Here is a 26824-nt window from a genome sequence, read left to right as displayed (position 1 = left end):
TTCTTTTGTTATAGCAGCCAAAACAGACTAACAAAACTATGAATATCTATGGCCAGCAATATCTTCAGACCATCTTTTGCTTTTAAATTCTTATGGCTTTTCCCATTTTGAGGGAAGCCCTGCCAAGCTGCTCGATCTAAATCCACACTGTTGTCAACATACCTGGCCAGTTGCAATTTCTCTTCTTTACTATGGTTATAGAAACCAGATGAGCTGTATAAATAGGATAGATGCTGAGTGAAGGTCTAGGAAGCTCTAAAGACTCGTGCGTGAGCTGAGTGCTTTGCCCGATTCAGTGAAGTTCAGTGAACATCAAGTGCAGGCCAGTTATGTGCCAGACACTGTTCTAGGCACTGGGGATACGACAGTGGCTAAAAAAGCAATGTCATTCCCCTCAGGAGATCAGAAAGGTCCGAAGCCATTTCAGATTATGAGTTCTGGCAGCATGAGAGTGGTGGTGAGTCACACTAAGGTTGGTCAAAGGATGGAAGATGTTTGCCTTCAGACACGAAGGGCTCTACTCTTGATTTCATTTTTTGGTTCGTCCCTGACTTGAATAAAGATGAGTTGACTGTGAATGTGGAGACCAAAAGTTTTTGGGGAATCTACAAATTCACGGATTTGGTGTTCTTAATACATAGCAAAGTACCTCCTCAGGTATAGCTTGTTCTCCACAAAATGAATTATTACTATTCAGCATTTGCATGTGGAACAACTGCAGTCTGTAGATGCCCAAACATAGATTTTTAAAGCTTTTCTCTATTTAAAGAAGGTAGGGTTCAGGGGCAGATGGGGTTACCAAGCAGAAACAAAAAGCGATTTTTAATACAAAGTCCTAACGCTGGCCTACTGGTCCCTACAGGGTTGGCTCCACCTTCCTCCTCTCCTCCTCTTGTCCCCTTCCAGCCACTCCGGCCTTCCTGCCAGTCTAGTTCTCCAACACACTAAGCACATGCCCACTCAGAGGCTTTGTGCTTCTTGCTGAACCTACTGCGTAGAAATCCCACCCTGTATTTCACATGGCCCACCATCTTCATGCTCTGCCTGCAGAGAGAACTTTGCTGGTTACCCTCCAACCTACTCTCTACCTTCACCCCATTCTATTTTTCTTCATACACTTAACGCTGAGTGACGTGATGTGTATGTTTGTAGTCTTGTCTTTCCCACTTCAGTGAAAGCTCCACAGGGACAGGGACTTTGTGGCTGCTGACCACTCTATCCCCAGTTCCAGTGGCTAGTACAAAGCGTCCTCATAATTCAAATTACTTTGCAGTCTTATCGTGATTTAAAACAAAATTATTTCACTACCCACTTTTCTCCTTGAGACATCTTCTATAAATAAGCCTTCCATATGTAGCATGCTTGTCGCTCCAGTGTGCTTATGAAAGAGTTTCACTTATTTTGAGGTGTTTGTGTGTTTTTGTGTCTAGAAAGCAGATAGCCGATTAGAAGTAGGGAAGTTGGCCGGGCGCGGTGGCTCAAGCCTGTAATCCCAGCACTTTGGGAGGCCGAGACGGGCGGATCACGGGGTCAGGAGATCGAGACCATCCTGGCTAACACGGTGAAACCCCGTCTCTACTAAAAAAATACAGAAAACTAGCCGGGCGAGGTGGCGGGTGCCTGTGGTCCCAGCTACTTGGGAGGCTGAGGCAGGAGAATGGCGTGAACCCGGGAGGCGGAGCTTGCAGTGAGCTGAGATCCGGCCACTGCACTCCAGCCTGGGCGACAGAGCAAGACTCCGTCTCAAAAAAAAAAAAAAAAAAAGAAGAAGTACGGAAGTTTGGGGCTGGGCGCATTGGCTCATGCCTGTAATACCAGGACTTTGGGAAGCTGAGGAGAGCGGATCACCTGAGGTCAGGAGTTTGAGACCAGCCTGGACAACGTGGCAAAACCCCGTCTCTACTAAAAAAATACAAAAATCAGCTGGGCATGGTGGCAGAGACCTGTAATCCCAGCTACTTAGGAGGCTGAAGCAGGGAGAATTACTTGAACCCGGGAGGCGGAGGTTGTGGTGAGCTGAGATCGCGCCACTGCACTCCAGACTGGGCGACAGAACAAGACTCCGTCCCCCGCCCACCAAATAAAGAAGTATTAAGTTCAGAATCATTTTAACTCATGTTCTTCTCATTTGGGAAAGAATAGAAATATAGTATCAGTCTCAATGTGTGCAGAACAGCCACAAAGACACCCTTCTCAAGTATTTCTTTTTTCTGGCCAGTTAGAGCCTGAAGTCCCTTAGGTCTTTAGTCCTTAACTACCCCTTAGGCTTTACCAGTCCTTTCCTTCTACTTCCTACCAGACCAAGACACCCATACCGGCCTTTTCCAACACTCAGCTGGCCTATTATACCAGGGAGCTGGAGTCCAGCAAGACATATTTAAGCAGCTTCCACCTCCCTGCCCCACAGGGTGAGATGGGTCTTAGTTTTAAGGTAAAGCTGAACTGCCCTGACCAGACATTCTATTCCCTCATTTACAGAGTTAACAGGGAAAGCCTATTTCCACCATATTTTAATAAAATCCATGCTTTTCTTCAAAGTTTTGTTCCATAGAAATAAATATGGCATTTTCTTTTTATTTTTTTAAAATGCGTTACCCAGGCTGGTTTCAAATTCCTGAGCTCAAGCGATCCTCCCACCTTGGTCTCCCAAAGTGCTAGGATTACAAGTGTTAGCCAGCACACCTGGCCCAAACTGGTATTTTTCAGCAAGCAGAAAGTCTAGAGAAAGGGAAATTTTAGAATAATCTTATTTTCCAATTGACAACTATAAATAAAAAGAAGAGCTCTGATAATATATATGTATGTGTAAATCTATGCATACAACTGACAGTGTCTTTAAATAAACACATTGATTTGAGAAGGAAAAAACTCCACTCTCATGCAACCCCTTTAATTAGGTCAAGAAAGCTTTGTGTCATCTGAGGATAAGTGAATGGTAGCACATTAAAAATCTGCCTAGTTTGTTAGTAGTCAAGATTCCTGAAACTGAAACCCAATTAAATATTTAAGTTACTGCAGAAAAACAATCCCGGAAGCACGCTGTCAAACTATTTTCAAAGCCAAGAATGTTTAAAGACTGAACAAAGGACTTAGAGACAGCTCAACAAAAGCCAGGAGGACATCCACGGAGATGGAAAGTCTGGCAATACCTGATGATGAAGCATGTGCTGTTTTCTGTTTGAAGTCTGTAACCTGGTTTTAATCATTTTCCAGAAGTACTTCCAAATCAGAAGAGAGGGGAAAAAATACCAAACCTTTAAAATATATTAACAAGGCCAGGCGTGGTGGCTCACTCCTGTAATCCCAGCACTTTTGGAGGTCGAGGTGGGCAGATCACCTGAGGTCAAGAGTTGGAGACCAACCTGGCCAACATGGTAAAACCCCATCTCTACTAAAAATACAAAAATTAGCCAGGCGTAGTGGCACATGCCTGTAATCCCAGCTACTCGCGAGAATGAGGCAGGAGAATCACTTGAACCCAGGAGGCGGAAGGTGCAGTAAGCCAAGATCACAACACTGCACTCCAGCCTAGATAATGTCTCAAAAATAATAAAAAATAAAATAAAATAAAATAAAATATAAAATAAAATAAAATAAAATAAAAATAGAATAAAATAAATAGAATAGAATAAAATAAAATATATTCACAAGACTAAACTGTTACTTTATTCTGTTTGAGAGCAACCCTGATTTAACAGCTTAGACAGTAATGGGCTACCACACCTGAGTAAGACTGTGCCGTAAATCCTAGACAGACTTAGTCATGTGCCTCTACCTCCAATCCCAGCATCTGCTTTCATATGATGGGGAACTTGCTGCATTTTTCACCCATGCCAAGTTGAAAAAAAAGGCCCAAACATACCTAAGAAGACCTTTAAAACTTCATTTTCCGATGAAAAACAAGAAACATACACATCTAATAGTGTACCAGAACTTCTGAAGCATTTATGGGGCTCCTATGTCAATTAAAGTCATGATGGAGACAAAAGAGTAGAAACTTCAGTCAGGCTTTCGGTGAGGTACCAAGCAGACTGCTTCCAAGATGTTCCCCCTGATAGGAAGGACTAAGCCCTTGCACAGCCCAAGATCCACATATATTAATTACCTATGAAGAGAGTAGCCGGGTGACAGAATGACTTAAGAATTCAGAAATGTACAGTGGCTTATGCTTGTAATTCCCACACCTTAGGAGGCCGAGGTGGGAGGACTGCTTGATGCCAGGAGTTTGAGACCAATCTGGGTAACATAGTGAGACCCTGTCTCCACAAAGAAAAAAAGAAAAAAGAAAGAAAGAAAAAAAATGAGCCAAGCGTGGCGGTGCATGCCTGTAGTCACAATTCCTTTTGAGGCTGAGGTGGGAGGACTGCCTAAGCCCAGGAGTTTGTGGCTGCAGTGAGCTATGATGGTGCCCCTGCACTCTACCCTGGGTGCCACAGTAAGACCCCATTTCTAAAAATTAAAAAAAAAAGAGAAAGTTTAAATCAAGTTGGAGGATGTATAGATATAAAAATTAATTCAACATGGATCATAAACTTAAATGGAAAACCTAAAAGTATAAAATTTCTAGATGAAATGATAGGAGAAAATCTTCGTAACCTTGGGTTAGGCAAAGGTTTCTGTGATAGGAAGACAAAGTATGAACAAGAAAATTATAAAACTGACAAATTGGACACCTCAAAATTTAAAACTGCTCTTTGCTGGGTGTGGTAGCTTAAGCCTGTAATCCCAGCTACTTGGAAGCCTAAGGCAGGAGGATCACTTGAGTCCAAGAGTTCGAGGCTGCAGCTAGCTATGATTGTGCCACTGAACTCCAGCCTTGGGGACAGAGTAAGACTCTGTCTCTTTAAAAAATAAAAAATAAAAAAAGAATTCAGACATGTGGATGAAACTCAAAACAAATACATTGGACCCAATGTAAAAGAGATAACACAATGGACATTTTCAAACAAAATGTCTCATTTTGAAGAATATCTCTGCACTAGAGTACCTTAAAAAAGCACAGGTTGCTAAGGCAGATTTGATACCTAAATGCTACAAGCAGGGGTTATGAGTATCATGAGCTAACCCAATGTATAGGCTGGAGAAAAGGAAAAAGGGAGGAGGAAGTCAATGAGTGAGTGAATAAGAATCCAAGGAAGACAGCACAGGGAGATGGAAAGGGGAAGACAGGAGCATCCACTGGAAAGAAGTGGCAAACACTAAGAATTACTTACAAGTGACTTCAGCTACTTTCTGGTTCTATACACTAAAGTCCACCTGGAAAGGTGTTGTTTAATGGGGATGAAAAACCATTATTTTAGAAAAGAAAATGCACATTTTCTTTTATTTATGTATTTATAAAAGATTTACACCAATCAGGCCTATAACATGTAAAAAGTAAATCTCCTTGCAAAGTTAAATATATGAAAATCCAAAAGCAGACTGAATTATCAAAAAAGAAAACTTTTATTTTGTCACTAAATACAATTAGTTTCCCTGATTATAACCCATAATCAATGTCACCTAACATACAGATGGTCTGTACAGAGATAAACAACCCCAGCAGCTTTCTCTACATATATATTAAGACCACTGAACTCAGAAAAAGCAGAGCTGAGCTTGTTAAATTATTGTCTGTTTTAGAAACTCTTACCATTTAAAGGAAATAGGAAGATTTAGGTGGAATACTTGTATAATAACTTAAAAAGTTAAAAGCTTATAGTGATAAAATAATCTTGTGCACTGTTCTCAGAAATTTTAGGCAACTGGCCTTCTTGCAGATCCCAAGTCTACAAAAAGACAACCAATCACTGCAACAACTGGGCTTGGTTCATTTGCCATATGGTTGGTCGTGGTGCATTTCTGGTGTATAAGTCAACAGAACAATCATGACCCAGAGGTGGAGCAAAGCCTAGAGAAAGAAAAAGCAATTTGTGGATTAGCCAATAAACCAATCTTTACCAAAGGCCCACTGTACACTGAGGGCAGGCATTATGTCTTACCTGCCTCTGTATCCCCTATGGGACACATGAAGGAATGAATGAAAGAAACAACTAAATGAGCTCAGTGCAATGGAGGGTAATAAAGACTTGCTACTCCTACAGAATTCAGTTGAGAGGAGTAAGCCCTGAACTTTAACACATTCACAATATGCACGTGTATGCAAAATAATCAATCAGGTGATTATAATGCAGAGTGATTAAAACTGCTAGATACATATGAAGTTGGTTAGAAAACATTTTTAGAACAGTTATAGTTGGTATTTTGAAAGAGAGTTTAACCAATGTTTGGTGAAGAAGAGATGGGAAAATATTCTAGATAGGAATAAAGTGTCAGGTTTCAGAGGCTGACCTAGGGCCCAGAACATGATCCACAGTGACAAATTTAATTCCCTCATGGCAGTACTGAAATGATACAAGATTCCATTCGTTCTTGTCGCCCAGGCTGGACTACAAAGCCTCACCACTTTGTAGTGTGCCAGAAATCACATCTCCTGGGCACTATCTCATGACAGTGCCTGTGTTACTCATAATCACTAACACCTGGGAAATCAACCCCTCTGGGGCATATTCTGAATGCTTTCTGATGGCATTCATTTTTTTTTGTACTCCCCATGCTTTTCTTCTTAAAAACTTGTTATTATGCTAGGTGCAGTAGCTCATGCCTGTTATCTCAGCACTTTGGGAGGCTGCGGAGGGCAGATCACTTGAGGTCAGGAGTTCGAGATCAGCTTGGCCAACAGAGTGAAAACCCATTTCCTAAATACACAAAAACTGCCAACATAGTGAAAACCCATCTCCTAAACATACAAAAATTCGCTGGGTGCAGTGGCGCGTGCCTGTACCCCCAGCTACTCAGGAGGCTGAGGCAGGAGAATCGCTTGAACCCGGGAGGCGGAGATTGCAGTGAGCCAAGATCATGCCACTGCACTCCAGCCTGGGTGACAGAGCAAGACTCAGTCTCAGAACACAAAACAAAACAAAACAAAACAAAAATACAAAACCTGTTATTTAAAGGAATAACTCTTCCCTCTAGTGGATCACAGAGAAATTTCTTTTTAAAGAAAAGACATTTCATTTCGTTTTAAAGAAGTTTCTTTTCAAGAAAACAGCCCATCTTAATTCAACCCAACTACTTTTAGACATACCCACTCCAAATAGTAGCCTTCTTAGGCACACAGTACAAGCAAAATAGCATCCCAAACTACCATAACCATTTTACTAGAGGCAAGAAATCTGGGAGAAAATAAATCAACCTTGAGGCTCTTTTAGAAAATAAAGCAAAACACATGAAAACAATTAAAGCAACTGTACAACATCAAGATAAAAAACTGTTTTGTATTCAAATTATTTTTATCATTAGAAGGGCTTTAAAATGGAGGTAACTATTAGACTGCATTTAAGTTAATTTCATTTGTAGGAAAAGTCTTTGAGGAATTTATATTCTAGACATAATGAATTGTCAATTTATACTCTACCAAAAGAAATCTTAATTACTAAAACTGAGTTCTCTCTTTCCAAACTGTCTGCTGGCTGGGTGCAGTGGCGCATGCCTGTTGTCCCAGCACTTTGGAAGGCCAAGGTGGAGGATCACTTGAGCCCAGAAGTTTGAGACCATCCTGGGCAACATGGTGAAACCCTATCTCTACAAAAAATACAAAAATTAGCTGGATGTGGTGGTGCACGCCTGTAGTCCCAGCTACTTAGGAGTCAAAGGTGGGAGGATGGCTCGAGCCTGGGAGGTAGAGGCAGCAGTAAGCCAAGATCGCACCACTGCACTCCAGCCTTGGCACAAGAGCCAGACCCTGTTTCAAAAAAAAAATTGATTGCTAAAACATCAATAAGATCAGCAGCCAAAAAAAAAAAAAAAAAAAACTAGTTAAAATAAAAAAAATTAGTTAAAATCAAATGCAGCATTGTTTTTTCAAACAAGTGTACTCACCATATATATAATTACAAAACTCGCGCTATGGGGTATCTTCGGAGAAAAATTCCCAGGCGAATACTGTGCAGACACAGGTGTGGGGGAGAGAGGAGAGAGGAGAAGAGAGTCACACTCAAAACAAATCTTCCTGTGGTAATATCTAATGATGCTGACAAATTTCATTCATTTAAACTATGTGGCTACCACAGAAGAACAATGTTTATAGCAGACTGTTAAATGATTACTTGAAATAGTAATACAGAAATAGTAATATAGAAATGATAAAATGCTTTTATCATTATTTGGGGCTTGGCTGTTAAACTTCAGCACAGGTATTTCTTTTAATTCTAGGGTCACAATTGCAGGATGCAAACTTGATCCCTCTCTAAATCTTTTTTTTTTTTTTTTTTTGAGACAGAGTTTCACTCTTGTCGCCCAGGCTGGAGTGCAATGGCACGATCTCTGCCCACTGCAACCTCTGCTTCCTGGGTTCAAGCAATTCTCCAGCCTCAGCCTCCCGAGTAGCTGGGATTACAGGCATGCCGCTACCACACCTGGCTAATTTTTTTGTATTTTTAGTAGAAACAGGGTTTCACCATGTTGGCCAGGCTGCTCTCAAACTCCTGACCTCAGGTGATCCGCCTGCCTCAGCCTCCCAAAGTGGTGGGATTACAGACGTGAGCCACCACACCCAGCCTAAATCTTTTTTAGCAGAATTAAAGAAGTTACGAAAGATAAGGTGGGTGTCAACCATGTGACTGGGGAAAGAAGGAGTCTGGTTGGCATTAACCTGCAAATAGCTAATCTAGAAGCTTTTGCACAGATACATGCTTCTAAAAGGTACAAAACTATAAAAACTCATGCATTTGAATAAATAGTGTGGAAGCAATATACTGTCCAGACCTATTACGCCTCTGCAACATTTTTTCCCCCTATCAAAACAGGTACATGTAGAAGCAAATACCCCTTTTTCTGCTTCTTTCATTGCCACTAGCACAATGTCTTGCACATAGGTTCTCAAACAACTATGTATGTTGAATAAATGAATAGTTGAACTAGATGTGCTTGATTTGGAGATAATGGGTGTGGCACCCCATTTCTGAGGCTTCAGTCATCTTGGTATATCATTCTTCTTATTTTTAATACGATAGCTCAATTCTGACACAAAAGGTAAAAAAAGATTATGCCACAATTCATTAAAACTTTTCATTATAAACACTACAAAGAAAAAAGGCACAGTAGATTATTTAGACAAGAACCTTATCAAGGCTATATGTAAACTATTAAAGTATTTTTTTGATAAGGCAGATGTCTGCTAATATAAAAACTTACATATAAACATAAATTTTGTTATCTAGGTAAAATATATAATACAATGAGTACTGTTCAGTTATATATAGTAGCATCTTTTATTCTAATCACATGATAAAATTCTGGGATAAAACATTCAAATGGATACTTTTACATGAAGCAGAGGCTTTCTCAATAAAATCTAATGAAGTTTTTAAAAACAGAATTTATTATAGAAAGAAGAGATACAGTCAGGGTTAATCATCTTCAATAAAATGTAGGCATTGGCAGACCTCTTGACATAATTTCCTGACACTGAAATCTCATGAAAGGAGTAAGTCACTTTGTGAAAGTGTAATGTAACTGTAAAATAAATAAAAACGTATATAAGTGTAAAATCTCATGAAAGGAGTAAGTCACTTTAAATATAGACTCTGTCTGATGGGAGTCACTGTGATTGAAACCCTGAAAAACATAAAAACAGCTGATGGTCCATCACTCATCCCTACTGGCTGTGCTTACCTAAACTGATCAATTGAACTAGCAGCTTTGCGAACTTTTCCGTACATTCCTGCCAGATTAGTTTCTGTGTCATTAAAAAGAACAGGAACATTTCGCAGACGAGTGCCTGTTTAAATAAAAAAATAAATTAGTGTACTGACATAAAAATTAACTAAGACAATTATAATAGGAAATACACTGGATTACATGTGGAAGAAATTTTCAAGGGCAACTTTCTAAGCATCACCCCCAAGTAGATGAAACGATAAAGAAAGGACAGGTAAATCTGATGACATAAATGTTTACACGTCCGTATCCACAACAAGAAAACTTTTTTAAATAAGATGATTTTAGCAAAAATTAAGAAATTTACAAATACTAAGTGTTAATGGGCCCTTTGTTCCTGTGTGAGGAGGAGTGAGGCCGGGTGGTCTTTCCATGAAGCAGAGGACTCCCAAATGTGTACTCCAGCCCAGAGGCTTCCTCCCCTGCCAGACTCATCCAACTGCCTATTCACTTCCATCTGCATGTCTAATAGGCACCCCAAAGCCTGCCCAACACTACAATTTGGAGTTCTTGCCTTAGCTGTCAACCTGCCTCAGCTGCCATTTCCCTGTCTCAGGACATCACAATTCCAATCCTTCCATTTGCTCAGGCCAAAACCCTTGACTCCTTTCTCTCAAACTCCGTATCTGATCTGCCAGCATATTCTGTCAACTCACCTTTAAAATAAATTCTCAGTCCACCCTCACAATCCCACTCAGTTCTAGACTACCATCTCTCACATGGATTACTGCAATGGCTACCCACCCACCTCTGGCCTCCTCTCGCCCTGTCTCCCTGCTTCCACTTTTAGCCCTTTGCAGTCTATTCTTGACACAGCAGTCAGAGGCAGCCTATTAAAGTGCAAGTCTGTCCCCCCTCTCAAGATCCTTCAATGGCTTCCTACCTCATTCAGAGTAAACGTCCCCATATGGGCCTCAACAGCCTACTCCAAGCTCTCTGGATTCATCTTACACAAGTGTCTTCTCCACTCAGTCTACTCCAGAGGCCCTGGCCTCCTTGTTATTCCTGAAACATGCCAGGAACATGCCTGCCTCAGGGCCTTTGTGCCTGCTCTTTCTGCCTGGAACACTTTTTTTCTATGCCTCCTCATTGTTCACTATCTTACCTCCTTTGGGACTTTAAAGCAGTGAAACTTTTCAGTGAGGTCTTCCCTGTCCACCCTATTTAAATTACAATGCCATCGCCATACCTGGCACCCAGTATCTCTTAAACAATATTTTTTTGTTAAAAGAAATAAAGCCAAAGAACTGAGAAATTTGCTGAATGACAATTTGTAGACTTTATGAAGTTTCAAGACTAAAAATCTGATCTGTTGATGCTTATACTATCTTACACATTTTTTTATTACATACATTGGGAATCTATAGATTTCTTTATTAAAATTATAGAGCACAGATATGGTTATGCACACCAGGTATTAGCTCTAATACTCGTAACTATTTACTAGATTATTAAAGCAAATCTTGTTTCAAGTGTCCTGAAAGCTCCTCTCTACTGAACTTCTCGCCTTATTAGCATCTTCTTCTTAAGTATCTCAGACATTTCAATATAATTATCAATCCTCAGACTATTTTCCCCAAGTCTAATACCAGTGAGGAATATTAACCAGTCTATTATCTGGTTCACTAACAATACTAAACAGTGCATGGCCCAGGTCTCATATCAGAAAATTGAGTCCTTCATTGGATGAACTTTCTTTCAAATAAAATGGTCCTTCTGTAATTTTCAAAACCATGTTTTAATGAAATGTTCTTTTGAGATTCCTTTTTTGGTTACCTTCACCATTGTCAATTCCAGACATATTAATCGAGGACCCATTACTACTACTTCCAGAGGCGGAGTTCATCTGCTGCTCGAGGCGCTCCAGTTGAAAGACCAGGGAGTTCTTTTCTGTGCTGAGACTCTCCAGCATGGTCTGTTTCTGGATGAGAGTCTCTGTTAGCTGGTGGAGTCGATTTTCTAATTCAGACTGACTGCTATTGCTTAACGTTTTATTGGTAAGCTGAAAGAGAAAGTGTTCACAAAATTGGTACATAAAATGAAAGTCCTACAATACAGAAATCACACTACTACATTTTCATAGGTAAACTGTGGCATTCATGGATTTCTCTAAACGCTATACTGACTCAACGTCTACAGAAGTGATTTTCAAAAACAGTGGGGTCATGAAATCAATTTGGTGGGTCAAAATCAGCATCTAAAAAAATGCAATAGAATAGAATGGGACATATTCTGATATTTATGTAACACATAGTATATAAAAGTATAATTTTGTGAAACTCCTGTTTCGGTTTTGTACATGTAAGTGCATGTGAGTATTGAAACAGGATGTAAACTGTATTTCTTACTGAGGCATCACGGTCAAAATATTTCAAAGCATGGGTTTAGAGGACACAATCCATACTTTTCAATGAGGATTCAAAAGCCTCTATCATTCAACAGTTATGGTGTAGTGCAAAGATCACACTCTGAGGTTTTCATCTCTGCTCTGCAATTTTCAAGCTATTTGACTTCGGGTAAATTGCTGTACTTCTCTGAATCTGTTTCCTCATCTGTACGTGAAGATGACAGCACTTGCTGCACATGGTATTTAGCAACAGTAAATGATAGTTGTCCTAGGAGGCTCTGGCTGAAAGTTGGTACTTAACAACTTCCTTCGTTCCATGTTCTATCTGGTAGTGTCTATGTCTGTCACCATCTCCCTCTACTCTCATCCAGCCTCTGCTTTGCCGGCCACATTTCCTCTATTTGGAAACAGTCCTCTTCTCTTATCTAGGCTCCACCTGCCTTTCTTTCTTATAAATCCTTTACAGCACTCCCCACAAATTCAGCACACCACAACAAATAACTACCAGCCATCTGGTAGTTATATATTGAATATAAACTAAGATTTACTACTTTAAAAAGAATGCTCCATTTTAATATTGCACTGTGATCCCCTAATCAACATACTTCATACTCTTTGTTGAAGTCCTCTCCAATCACTCTAGCCCAGGTTAATCTTAGCCTTCTTGGTAAGTGTCTTGGTATTTATCAGTCACTCCGATAACGCTGTTTTATGGGAGTCAATTTCGCCTCCTCAATGAAACTGTAAGTCAGCTTCATGTGGGTAAGAATCATTGTCTACATCAATACAGGTTTGAAAAAAGTTTGATCTAAGTTTAAAATCCCAGCTCTGATATTTCCTAGCTACAATATCCTGGGAAAGCTATTAAATCTGAGCCTATTTCCTTGTTCATGGATACGATGTTTACTTAAATTAATATATAAAACACCTAACATGCTACCTGTCATATGGCAGGCACTTAAAAAATTAGCTTCCTTTCTTATGAATTCTTTACAGCACTCCCCACAAATTAAGCACACCACAACAAATAACAACTAGATGGAATTTCAGTATAAACTAAAGTTTACTATTTTTAAAAGAATGCTCAATTTTAGGATTGTACTATGATCCCCTAATCAACATACTTCAAGATTTTTTAATCAAGGTAAAACCTATATAGTGAAATACCCAGGTATTAAGCATAAAATGAATTGTGACAAATGTTTGACGGCATAGCCAACATCCAGATCAAAACAAAGAATATTTCCATCACCCTAGACAACCACTATTCTGATTTCTATTACCAGAATTTAGTTTTGCCTATTCTTGAATTTCTTATGAGTGGAATCACACAGTATGAATCCTTTTGCATATGGCTTTAAAAAAAAAAAATTCATCTGAGTTGTGTTAGTTTGCCGAATGGTGTGCAATTTGTTTATCCATTAGGGGCTGATAGACATTTGAGTTGTTTCCAATTTGGGCTATTTATGAACAAGTATGTTATAAATATTCATGTACAAGTCTTCTTGTGGTCATACGTCTTCATTTACACTGGGTAAACACCTAAGGTCACAGGTTAGATATTATGTTAGCCTTATCAGAAATAGCCAGTTTTCCAAAGTGGTTGTGCTGCTGTGCACTTCTACCAGCAGCGGGTGAGAGTTCCAGCTGCACCACATCCTCACCAACACGTGCTACTGCCAATCTTTTCCATTTCAGCCATTCTAGTGGGTGTGTGGTAGTATACCTTAGTGATGACTCTGAGCACCTATTCACATGCTTATTTCATCATTCATACACAGGCACACCTCAAAGATAATATGGGTTTGGTTCACTGGAATAAAGTGAATATTGCAATAAAGTCAGTCACATGAATTTTTTGGTTTCTCAGTACATATAAAAGTTATAGTTAGCCCAGGTGTGGTGATTCACGCATGTAATTCCAGCACTTTGGGAGGTCAAGGTAGGACTGCTTGAGTCCAGGAATTCAAAACCAGCTTGGGCAATGTATTAAGACCCCACCTCTACAAAAATTTTACAAATTAGCCAAGTGTGGTGGCGCATGCCTGTAGTCCCGGCTCCTCGGGGGCGGCTGAGGTGGGAGGACCACTAGAGCCTGGGAGGTCGAGGCTGTAGTGAGCTGCCATCGCACCACTGTGCTCCAGCCCGGGTGACAAAGCAATATCCTGTCTCCAAAAACAACAACAAAATGCTGTATTTACAATATACTGTAGTGTATTAAGAGTGCAGTAGCATTATGTCTAAAATAACAATGTGCATATTTTAAATCAGGGATGTCCAATCTTTTGGCTTTCCTGGGCCCCAGTGGAAGAATTATCTTGGGCCACACATAAAACATACTAACACTAATGATAGCTAATGAGGTAAAAAAAAAAAATCACAAAAAAATCTCATAATGATTTAAGTTTACGAATTTGTGTTGGGTTGACTATGGGTCAGACAAGTTTGCTTTTTTTTTGAGACGGAGTTTCACTCTGCGGCCCAGGCTGGAGTGCGATGGTGTGATCTCGGCTCACTGAAACCTCTGCCTCTCGGGTTCAAGTGATTCTCCTGCCTCAGCCTCCTGAGTAGCTGGGATTACAGATGCCTGCCACCATGCCTGGCTAATTTTGTATTTTTAGTAGAGATGGGGTTTCACCATGCTGGTCAGGCTGGTCTCAAACTCCTGACCTCAGATGATCCACCCGCCTCAGCCTCCCAAAGTGCTGGGATTACAGGTGTGAACTACCACACCCGGCCCACGCTTGCTTTAAATAAACACGCTAACAATCATTTGAGCCTTCAGTGAGTCCTAATCTTTTTGCTGATGGAGAGTCTTGCCTTGATGTTGATGGCTGCTGACTGATCAGAATGGTGGCTGCTGAAGGCTGGGGGTAGATGTGGTAATTTCTTAAAATAAGATAACAACAAAGTTTGTCACATTGATGGATTCTTCCTTTCACGAAAGATTTCCCAGTAGCATGTAACAATGCTTGATAGTATTTTACTCACAGCAGAACATCTTTCAAAACTGGAGTCAATCCTTTCACACCCTGCCACTGCTTCATCAACTAAGTTAATGTAGTATTCTAAATTCTTTGTTGTCATTTCAACAATGTTCACAGGATCTTCACCAAAAGTGGATTCCATTTTAAGAAACCACTTTCTTAGCTCATCAGTAAGAAGCAATTCCTCATCTGTTCAAGTTTTATAATGAGATTGCAGCAATTTAGCCACATCGTCAGGCTCCATTTCTAATTCTAGTTCTCTGGCTATTTCTACCACATGTGCAATTACTTCCTCCAACGAAGTCTTGAACTCCTCAAAGCCATCCTTGAGGGTTGGAATCAGTTTCTTCCACACTCCTGTTAATGTTGATATTTTGGCCTCCTCCCATGAATCACAAATGTTCTTAATGGCATCTAGTGTAGTGAATCCTTTCCAGAAGGTTCTCAATTGACTGTGCCTCAAGATCCAATTGAGGAATCTATGGCAGTAATAGCCTTATAAAAAGTATGTCTTAAGTGATAAGACTCACCAGGCATGGTGGCTCACTCCTGTAATCTAGGCACTCTCGGAGGCTGAGAGGGGAGGATTACTTGAGCCTAGGAGTTTAAGACCAGCCTGGGGAACATAGTGAGACCTAATTTCTAAAAACAATAAACAAAATTAGCTAGGCGTGGTAGCTTACACTTGTAATCCCAGCCACTTGGGAAACTGAGGTTGGAGGATCACTTGAGCCCAGGAGGTGGAGGTTACAGTGAGCCAAAATCACACCACTGCATTCCAGTCTGGGTGACAGAGTGGGACCTTGTCTCAAATTAACTGGTCAGGTGCAGTGGCTCATGCCTGTAATCCCAGAACTTTCAGAGGTTGAGACAGGCGGACTGCTTGAGGCCAGGAGTTCGAGACCAACCTGGCCAACATGGCAAAACCCCATCTCTACCAAAAATACAAAAATTAGCCCACTGTAGTGGCACACACCAGTAATCCCAGTTACTTGGGAGACTCAGGCAAAAGAACTGCTTGAACCCAAGAGGCAGAGGTTGCAGTGAGCTGAGATCAGGCCACTGCACTCCAGTCTGGGCAACAGAATCAGGCTCTGTCTCAAGAAATAAAAATAAGAAAGTTAATTAATTTAATTAAATAATGAGACTTGAAAGTCAAAATTATACCTTGGCCTGCCAAATGGATATTGTATTAGCAGGTATGAAAACAACATTAATCTCCTTGTACAGCTCTATTAGAGTTCTTGGGTGACCAGGAGTGTTGTCAATAAGCAGTAATGTTTTAAAAGGAATCTTTTATTCTGAGCAGTAGGTTAAAAGGAATCTTTTATTCTGAGCAGTAGGTCTCAACAGTGAGCTTAAAATACTCAATAAACCATGCTGTGAACAGATGTGCTGTCACTCAGGCTTTGTTGTTCCCTGTACAGAGCACAGGCGGCACAGATTGAGCATTATTCTTAAGAGTCTTAGGATTTGCAGAATTGTAAATGAGCACTGGCTTTAACTCAAAGTCACCAGCAGCATGAGCCCCTAACAAGAGAGTCAGCCTGTCCTCTGAAGCTTTGAATCCAGGCATTGATTTCTCCTCTCCGGCTATGAAAGTCCTAGATAGCACTTTCTTCCATTAGAAGGCTGTTTCATCTACATTGAAAATCTATTGTTTAGTGCAGCCATTTTCATCAATGATCTTAGCTAGATCTCCCAGATAACTTGCAGCAGTTTCTCCATTAGCACTTGCTGCTTCACTTTGTATTTTTACATTTAGGAGATGGCTTCTTTCCTTATGCCTCATAAACCAAACCTCTGCTAGCTTCAAATTTCTCTTCTGCAGCTTCCTCACCTCTCTTAGCCTTCATAGAATTGAAGAAAGTTAGGGCCTTGCTCTGGATTAGGCTTTGGCTTAAAGGAACGTTGTGGCTGGTTTGATCTATCCAGACCACTCAAACTTTCTCCTTGTCAGCAATAAGGCTGTTTGGCTTTCTTATCATTCATGTGTTCACTAGAGTAGCACTTTTAATTTCCTTCAAGAACTTTTCCTTTGCATTTAAAACTTGGCTAACTGGTGCAATAGGCCTAGTCTTTGGCCTATCTTGCCTTTTGACATACCTTCCTCACTAAGCTTAATCATTTCCAGCTTTTCACTTAATGTGAGAAACATGTGACTCTTCCTTTCACTTGAACACCTAGAGGCCACTGTAGATTTATTAATTGGCCTAATTTCAATATTGCTGTGTCTCAAAGACTAGAAAGGCCCGAGGACAGGGAAAGAGATGTGGGAATGGCCAGTTGATGGAGCTGTCAGAACACACACATTTATGGATTAAGTTCACTGTCTTATGTGGGTGCAGTTTGTAGTGCCCCAAATACAATTACAATAGTTACATGAAAGGTCACTGATCACAGATCACCACAACAGATATAATAAATAAATCAGAAATATTGTGACAATTACCAAAATGTGACACAGACATGAAGTGATCATATGCTGTTGGAAAAATGGTGTGGATAGACTTGCTTGATGCAGGGTTGCCACAAACTTTCAATTTGGTAAAAATGCAGTATCTGCAAACTGCAATAAAGAGAAATGCAATAAAACAAGGTATGTTTTTTTCTTCTTTTTGGAAGGGTCTATTCAAGTCTTTTACCTATTTAAAAGAAATGGCTGTGTACCTTATTATTAAGAGTTCTTATCCTGGTTATAAATCCTTTATCAGATATATGTATATACATAGAGAGAGTAAATATTATCTCCCAGTCTGTGGCTTACCTGTTTTCATTTTATAATGATGTCTTTTGAAGAGAAGAAAATTTTAATTTTATGAATAGCAATTTATCATTTTCTTCTACAGTTAGTGCTTTTTGTATCTTCTCTAAGAAATCTGTCAGCCTGAAAATTGCACAACGATTCTCCTATACTTTCTCCTAGACGCTTTATAGCTTAGAGCAGCATCATCTCAAATTAATTTTGGTAATTTTACAAGTCTAATTAGGGGATAAAAATAAAGGTTCATGTTTTTCTCTGTATGTTTTCATCTACTCCCATGCAATATTTTCTTTTTTTTGAGATAGAGTCTGGCTCTGTCACCCAGACTGGAGTGTAGCGGCACAATCTTGGCTTACTGCAACCTCTGCCTTCTGGGTTCAAGTGATTCTCCTGTCTCAGCCTCCCAAGTAGCTGGGATTACAGGTCCGCATCACATGCCCAGTTAATTTTTTTGTATTTTCAGTAGAGACAGGGTTTTGCTATGTTGGCCTGACTAGTCTTGACCTCCTGGCCTCAAGTGATCTGCCCACCTTTGCCTCCCAAAGTGCTGGGATTACAGGCGCGAAAAATGAAAAAATATTCAAACTGGCAACCTATTTTTTTTTTTAACTTACGTGCAGAAAGCCCAAAAGTAATATGATAAGCATAATTCTTTATTGTGCATTCAGAATAAATCTTACTCCAATGTGTTGATTTTTTTTTTTTTTTTTTGGAAATGTATTAAGATGTTGCTCTCTTTTCAAATTGTACAAGTTAACTTAATTCTATGGGAGAAAGGTTTTCTGTCTTCTAATTTGATGAAAAACCTTTAAGAGAAATCTTCCTATGGTTCTTTCTTTCTTTTTAAGAAACAAAGTCTCTCTCTGCTGCCCATGCTAGAGTATAGTGGGGTGGTCATAGCTCACTGCAGCCTTGAACTCCTGGGCTCATGTGACCCTCATGTCTTAGCCTCCCAAGTAGCTGGGACTTACAGGTACATGCCACCATGCACCTAATTAAAAATATTTTTTAGAGATGAGGGTCTCACTATGTTGCCCAGGCTGATCTTGAACTCCTGACCTCAAGTGATCTCCCTGCCTCAGCCTCCCAAGTAGTTAGGACTACAGGCATAAGCCACCCTATGGTTAATTTTTTTTTTTTTGAGACAGTGTCTCACTCTGTCACTCAAGGTGGAGTGTAGTGGTGCACTGAGAGCTCACTGCAGCCTTGACCTCCCAGGCTCAAGTGATCCTCTGATATCAGCCTCTAAGTAGCTGGGACTACAGGTGTGTGCCACCACGCCTACTTTTTTTACTTTTTGTAGAGACAAGGTCTCACTATATTGCCCAGGCTGGTCTCAAACTGCTGAGCTCAAGCAGTCCTCCTGACTTGGTCTCCCAAAGTGTTGGGATTTCAAGCATGAACTACCTCACCTGGCCTAATTCTGGATTAACAAAAATGGTGCAATACTTCAGATACAGTAGATACTCAATAAATATTTAGCAAATATAGAAATGTTTAAGGATTAAACCAGTTGGTAGTTTTTGCTTCTTCTTTTCTTTGACTTTCTGCTAGCACATCATGTTACCATTTATAAGTATTTCACAAAATAGGCAAGGGAAGAAGGGAATGCTTAAATCAGTGCGATGTTCTCAACTCTTATAAAAAATAAGTCCTGGCTAACACGGTGAAACCCCATCTCTACTAAAAATACAAAAAATTAGCCGGGCGTGGTGGCAGCACCTGTAGTCCCAGCTACTCGGGAGGCTGAGACAGGAGAATGGTGTGAACCCAGGAGGTGGAGCTTGCAGTGAGCCGAGATCGCGCCACTGCGCTCCAGCCTGGGCGACAGAGTCATAGACTCCGTCTCAAAAAAAAAAAAAGAAAAGAAAATTAAGACAAAATATTTCAAAACATTTCAAATTATGGACTATTATCAAATCTGGAAACTTAAAAGACCAAAATTATTTGACTTTTCATAGTTCAAACTAAGCCATTAACTAAAAAATAAAGAATAAATCTTTATGTAAATTATTCAAATTATTATTAAGTCCATTAAATCAATCATCTAAACCTAAAGAAGGAAAGGGCAACTACAATTACAGGGAACGTGAATGCATGAGTCTATCAACTAATGATAAAGGCTTTGGTAAGTCTGGGTGGCAGGCACGAGTGTCATTATTTTCTGTATGTTTTACGTTTTCAGGGTTAAAAAAAGATCTTGGTGACTTTAAGGAACACTGATCGACCATTAATAGGAAGATTTATCATTACATTTTTCTTAGGAAAATGAAATCACAATTATGAAACTGGCAATCAGTGTACCCACACTGAAGTCCAAAGGTCTGAAATTCCGGGGTAATTCTCATCTACTTGGTGACTGGCTACAAGATACTTCCATAAGAAGCAAATCATAGAACAGAGCAAATGTAGACTCAAATGGCATTAGATGAAATTTCTATACCAGGTTGAAAAGAACTTATGCCACCACTGTTACAACAGAACTCAGGTGAAAACATGGGGAAAGGTTTTACTGTGTCCTTTTGTAAAAAATGTAGCTTTTCCAGTGGCATCTTTTCATAAGTTGTGAATAGTGAGTCATACCTGATTCCTGAGTTTTTGAATTTCTTCTTCTCGATCTTTAATTCTGCTTTGCAATGTGTTCTTTGTTCGATAAAGATCTTCTTCTATATAGTGGAACTCCTACAAAGTGAGGCACAAACAAAACAGAAGCGAAGTAAGTGTACCCTATTCCATCCTCAGTACCTAAATCAGTGCCTGGCACATGGTAGACAATCGGTATGTGCTGAGCATATAACTCAGTGTATAACTGAGTGTATTATACAATGAGTATATAACTGAGTGAATAACAGACTTGGATGGGTCTGATGAAAAGTTAGCACTTCAGTATGTATTGTAAACAAAGGCTTGTAATAAATATTAACAGCGTAAATAATCAGAAAACAAAAAAATGTTTATCTTGTAGTAATGAGGAAGAATGGATAATCTCTTCAAGAATCTCAGGTATACAGCATTAATATGACAACAAACTGGAAAAATATTCATAAAATGTATGATAAAGATCAATATAATGTTCATAAAATAGACTAAAACACAAACCAGGAACATTTTAAAAGAGGGAAAGTATGTGAGACAAAGAAAACAATAATTCAGTAAGGTGGCAGAATACAAAATAATATATAAAAATCAATAGTTTTATATAAAGCAGTTAGAAGATATGAGAACAAGGCCCCAATAAATAATAGTAACAAAAACAAATTTAACAACAGATGTGTAAAACATATATAAAGAATACTTTAAAACATTTTTAAAGGGTACAAAAAATACTGGAACATACAGAAAGTCGCACCATATTCTTAGGAATATAACATCATAAAGATGTCAATTCTCCTCTAATTAATTCATAAGTTTGACATCATCTCTACAAAACAAAAGCTGTTTTTTTTTTTTTTTAAACTACGTCAAGTTATTCCAGAATTCATATGGAAAACTGTAAGAAGGAAAAGCCAGGTTGGGCATGGGAGCTCACACCTGTAATTCTAGCACTTGGGGAAGCTGAAGTGGGTGAATTGCTTGAGCCCAGGAATTCAAGACTAGCCTGAGCAACATAGTGAGACCTCATCTCTACAGAATATAAAAAAATTAGCTGGGCTTGGTGGTGCGTGCCTGTAATCCCAGCTACTCAGGAGGTTGAGGTGGGAGGATTACCTGAGCCTGAGGAGGTTGAGGCTGCAGTGAGCTGTGACTGTACCACTGCACTCCAGCCTGGGTGACAGAGTGAGATCCTGGCTCAAAAAAAAAAAAAAAAAAAAAAAAAAAAGGAAAAGAAAAGCCAGAATCTCTGAAAAGGAGAATGGGTCATAAAGACATTAAAACATATAAAATCTCAAAAATTAAAAGCAATGTGGTACTGATGCATAAACAGACAAACTGACTAATAGCAGAGAATAAAAGTCCAGAAGCAGATCTAGATACCTTGAGAATTTTAGGACATGATAAAGGTGACAAATCAATAAACATTTTTAAAAATGATACTAGGAAAACAGCCATATGGAAGAAAATTAGGTTGGATCTGTAGCTCACCTCACACATCAGAGTAAATTCCTAATAAATCAAAGATTTATATGCAAAAATGAAACCAAAAAAGTACTAGAAGAAAACTACAGAGGCAAATTTCTTCATAATTTCAGAAAGAGGAACACTGTGACTGAAAATCCAGAAGCCTTGGTAGAAAAGAATGATAAAGTTGACTACACAAAAATCAACTTCTGGCCGGGTGTGGTGGCTCACACCTGTAATCCCAGCACTTTGGGAGGCTGAGGCAGGTGGATCACTTGAGGTCAGGAGTTCAAGACCAGCCCTTGGCCAACATGGTGAAACCCCGTTTCTACTAAAAATACAAAAATTAGCCAGGCATAGTGGTGAACGTCTGTAATCCCTGTTACTCAGGAGGCTGAGGCAGGAGAATTGCTTGAACTCAGGAGGCGCAGGTTGCAGTGAACTGAGATCGCACCAGTGCACTCCGGCCTGGGTGACAGAGTGACACTCCGTCTCAAAAAAAAAAAAAAAAAAATCAACTTCTGCATGACAATAACACAAAATAAAACCCTATGCAAACTAAAACACAAATGACAAGCTGGGAAAAATTATTTGCAATTCATATTACAGACAGAAGGCTCATCTCCCCAAAAAGGCTAATACCTCCAAACTCATTAACAACTGCACTAATGCACTGTTCGTTTGTAGAATGATCACTCAGAGTCAGCTCAGAATCTAACAGTAAAGTGCATGCCAATCCAAAAATGTGTCCAAATCACTGAAATACAACGTAGAACAGAGAAAAAGGAGTAACTGGAGTTACTGAGTACTTTCAAAAGCTTTATGCTTAACCGCTTAACTGTGAAGAGAGTGAAGAGTAAAGCAGCAGTTTGGGAGCTAGCTGAACAAGTAAAGGTGATATGGCAGCACATTGCTAGAGACTCCGTTAAACATTTAGCTCAAGTTGTTCATCTCACAAATGGAAAAAAATCAAGAGAGATGAGAAAAGAGATTATGAGAAAGGTAACTAGGGTAGGAGAATCACACTTTACAAGGTTTGTCTGCTTTCTTTTAAGTTCTAGGCAAGTACAAAACTTAAGGTTGATATCACTTAAATTAATAAGAAGCACTAAAGGACTCTTCAATTGCAAGATTAAACACTTTCCATCTGGAACATCTGATTACTGAATAAACAGCCCATAGCTACATGAAGCTCCATTTTCTTCTACTTAACTCCCTCATTTTAAAAAGGCACTGGGAAGAGGTATAGTAAAAACCATCTACCACAATAAAATGAAAATTATCTCATTAAGCATCAAGAACATTAAATTGTTGCCTTTAAATATATAATAGTCCCTTGAATAAATTAAAATGCAATTTCTGAAAGGATAGCTAATCTCATAACTAAATTATCTAAAACTGCCTATGACGTACCCTGCAGGTTGTTACTTGGTGAGTTTTTCACTGAGTACTCAGGAAACAGATTTGAAGTACAACTTTCATAATAAAAAACATTTCTCTGAGAAGAGAACCAGTTTCAGAAGTAATAAATCCTAATGAAAAATGTCTTTAAAGAATTTAAATACACAAAGATGGAAACATTAACAGTAAAGCACTGAGAATTATAAGAATAGTTTTCTTGTCTGTAAAATAAAGAGAATAGTAGTGATTTACTTATGAGTAGGAAATAAGATAATATGTACTAAATGCCTAAAACAATGTTGTCACTTACTAAATTAGTGATGCTATTAACATTAGATATAGAACTTTATTCTGAAAATGTGGCTACGTTTAACTGTGTTAATATTGAAACTATTATATGAGTACATTAAAGTAAAATAATTTGGCTTGGGAGCATACAACTGTTAATTGAACAATGAAATATAATTTTAAACATGATTTGCTAGAAGAGTGTGTATAAGACTTTTTTCTCAAGCAGAAAGAACAGTTAATATGGTACTAACATTGTATCTGTATTTTTATTAAATAATATTTACTGTTGTTCCTAGAAAGCACAAATGCAATAAACTATGAAAACCAACTGATGAATATAATATGTTTTGAAGTTTTCTATACTAGGAGATATAATAAAATACAGACAGGGTAACAGAAAGCATTCTGGGCTCAGAAACAGGAAACCTTGGTTCTATTCCATCTTTAATTAGTTGTACCAGGCAAGTGCCATCACCATTCTGTGCCTCCATTTCTCATCTGTTAAGAAACAAAAATCAAGGAAGATGGTGTAGGGAAAAGAAAGAGAGATCAGACTGTTACTGTGTCTCTGTAGAAAAGGAAGACATAAGAAACTCCATTGTGACCTGTACCCTGAACAATTGCTTTGCCCTGAGATGCTGTTAATCTGTAACTCTGTGCCGCAACCTTGAGCTCACAAAAACATGTGTTGTATGGAATCAAGGTTTAAGGGATCTAGGGCTGTGGAGGATGTGCCTTGTTAACAACATGTTTACAGGCAGTATGCTTGGTAAAAGTCATTGCCATTCTCCATTCTTGATAAACCAGGGGCACAATGCACTGCGGAAAGCCACAGGGACCTCTGCCCTGGAAAGCCGAGTATTGACCAAGGTTTCTCCCCATGTGATAGCCTGAGATATGGCCTTGTGGGATGGGAAAGACCTGACCGTCCCCCAGACCGACACCCGTGAAGGGTCTGTGCTGAGGATGATTGGTAAAAGAGGAAGGCCTCTTGCAGTTGAGATAAGAGGAAGGCCTCTTTCTCCTGCCTGCCCCTGGGAACTGAATGTCTCAGTATAACACCCGATTGTACATTTGTTCTATTCTGAGATAGGAGAAAAACCACCCTGTGGCGGGAGGTGAGACATGTTGGCAGCAATGCTGCTCTGTTACTCTTTACTCCACTGATGTTTTGGTGAGAGAAGCATAAATCTGGCCTACGTGCACATCCAGGCATAGTACCCTCCCTCGAATTTATTTGTGACACAGATTCCTTTGTTCACATGTTTTCTTGCTGACCTTCTCCCCACTATCACCCTGCTCACCCACCGCATTCCTCTTGCTGCAATAGTGAAAATAGTAATCAATAAATACTGAGGGAACTCAGAGACCGGTGCCGGTGCAGGTCCTTTGCATGCTGAGCACTGGTCTCCTGGGCCCACTGTTCTTTCTCTATACTTTGTCTCTGTGTCTTATTTCTTTTCTCAGTCGCTTGTCCTACCTGACAAGATATACCCACAGGTGTGGAGGGGCAGGCCACCCCTTCAGATGGGATGGGAAGGCAGGAGGAACTTGTGGGGTAACCCTGAGCCCATACTCTAAAAATTTCAGTAAGCTGCTTTGCTGGGAGGTCTCCTCATATGACTGCTAGAGGACAGAGTCTCAGTAGTCATCAATCTCAAATCCTGACCTGCTTCAGCCGCTCCAGTTCTGTCTCTAGTTCTTGTTTAGATGCTTTTTGCCCAGCTATTTGGTCATGCAGATCCTGTAACTGTTCTCTTGCTGATTCTGCTTCACTAACTTGCTGTGACTCCATATCCTAAAGAGAAAAAGCTTACATGTAAAAGCAATAAATAACATTCAGTTCAACATTTATTGAGCAATTATTATTATTTTTTTAAGAATCGGAGTCTCATGGTCACCCAGGCTGGAGTGCAGTGGCACAATCATAGTTCATGGCAGCCTCAAACTCCTGGGCTCAAGGAGATCCTCCCACATCAGCCTCCTGAGTAGTGGGACTATAGGCACATGCCACCAGGCCTGGCCCAATTTTTTTTTTTCTTTTTTTTTAGAGATGGGGTATGGCTTTATTGCGCAGGCTGGTTGCAAACTCCTGGCCTCAAACAATCCTCCCACAGCACTGGGATTACAGGTGTGAGCCACACGACGTGACTACCATGCAATTGCTATGTGCTGGGCTCAGGAGGCACTGAGTAATAAAGGTGAGTGAGACATGGTTTCAGCCTATAGGGAGCATATAACCTGACACCTTCATTGTCTACTATGGCTAACGGCTAACAGAATGAATGGGGCGCTACAGCTGCTGCAGCACATAAGCCATGTGGTTTCATGAGTATCAGCAGAGGCTCACTGGGAGGCTTATATCTTTACTCAAAAGCTAACAGTTTCAAAAAAAATCAGAAACATAATACCACAAAGGACTTCACTGTCTTAGTCCCCTGAAATTGCAGGTTGTAATTAGTTTTGGCGTGCATCTGTGCCCAGTGATCAACATATGATAAGAACATAACTTGTCACGCATATCACCAGAAGCTGGCATATAATTTTCTTCTTCTAGCTTTATTTCTTTATTACTATTACTGGTTTTTACATGTTCCCGTGTTCCTTACTCTTATTTCTTTGAACTCACCTTCTGGATTTCCTGTCAAATCTCCTAGTAGCAAAAACATGGCTCTAGGTTTCTATATTTTCCCCAAATGGGTTAAGCATGAGTCCATTCACATGGCACAACAGGAGATTAAAATCAGCATCTTATTTTTGCTTTTTTATCTTTTGGTACATTCTTTTTCATATTCATCACCACAAACCTTGGAACTTCACATGCTGTTTGGAAGAACTAACAAGACACCCAGATAATCACAGTACAATCCTCTGAACTCACACAACTTTGTAGATTTAGAGGAAAAAGCAATAATGACAACTATTTTTCCCTACCTTTGAGTTTTCAGGGTTAGCAGAAGGTAGATTAATCTTTGTCATCAATTTGACTACATCGGGCAAACTCTTGAGAGGCAGGCACTATGCACAGTGGTCAAAAACACGTCCTGGAGTTAGACTAGGTTCTAATCATGGCCCTGCCACTTTACTAGTCTTGCGGCAAGTTACTTTCCTTCTCCATGCCTAAATTTCTTCAACTATAAAATGAGAATATCATCATCTCCCTCAAAAGGTTACAGTAAGGAATAAATGTAAGGATGTATGTTAAGAGCTCTATGC

At 39.6% G+C, this 26824-nt stretch overlaps 1 protein-coding gene across 1 annotated transcript in view; it reads right to left on the bottom strand.

The window, feature by feature from the left end:
- Positions 1 to 5294: 5294 nt before the first annotated feature.
- Positions 5295 to 26824, bottom strand: part of GOLGA5 (golgin A5) — a 40919-nt gene continuing 19389 nt past the window's right edge. Inside the window, exons 8-13 of the mRNA XM_017857976.1 lie at positions 25278 to 25406; positions 20441 to 20539; positions 11536 to 11761; positions 9715 to 9820; positions 7921 to 7983; positions 5295 to 5890 (exon numbers count right to left, since the gene is read on the bottom strand). Of these exons, the coding sequence (XP_017713465.1) occupies positions 7932 to 7983; positions 9715 to 9820; positions 11536 to 11761; positions 20441 to 20539; positions 25278 to 25406 (612 nt within the window). The 3' untranslated portion in view covers positions 5295 to 5890; positions 7921 to 7931. The remainder of the gene's footprint in view (positions 5891 to 7920; positions 7984 to 9714; positions 9821 to 11535; positions 11762 to 20440; positions 20540 to 25277; positions 25407 to 26824) is intronic.

The sequence above is a fragment of the Rhinopithecus bieti genome, unplaced genomic scaffold (assembly GCF_001698545.2).
Source record: "Rhinopithecus bieti isolate Rb0 unplaced genomic scaffold, ASM169854v2 scaffold_41913, whole genome shotgun sequence".
Classification (NCBI taxonomy): domain Eukaryota; kingdom Metazoa; phylum Chordata; class Mammalia; order Primates; family Cercopithecidae; genus Rhinopithecus; species Rhinopithecus bieti.
This window is presented reverse-complemented; position numbering and strand designations above follow the sequence as displayed.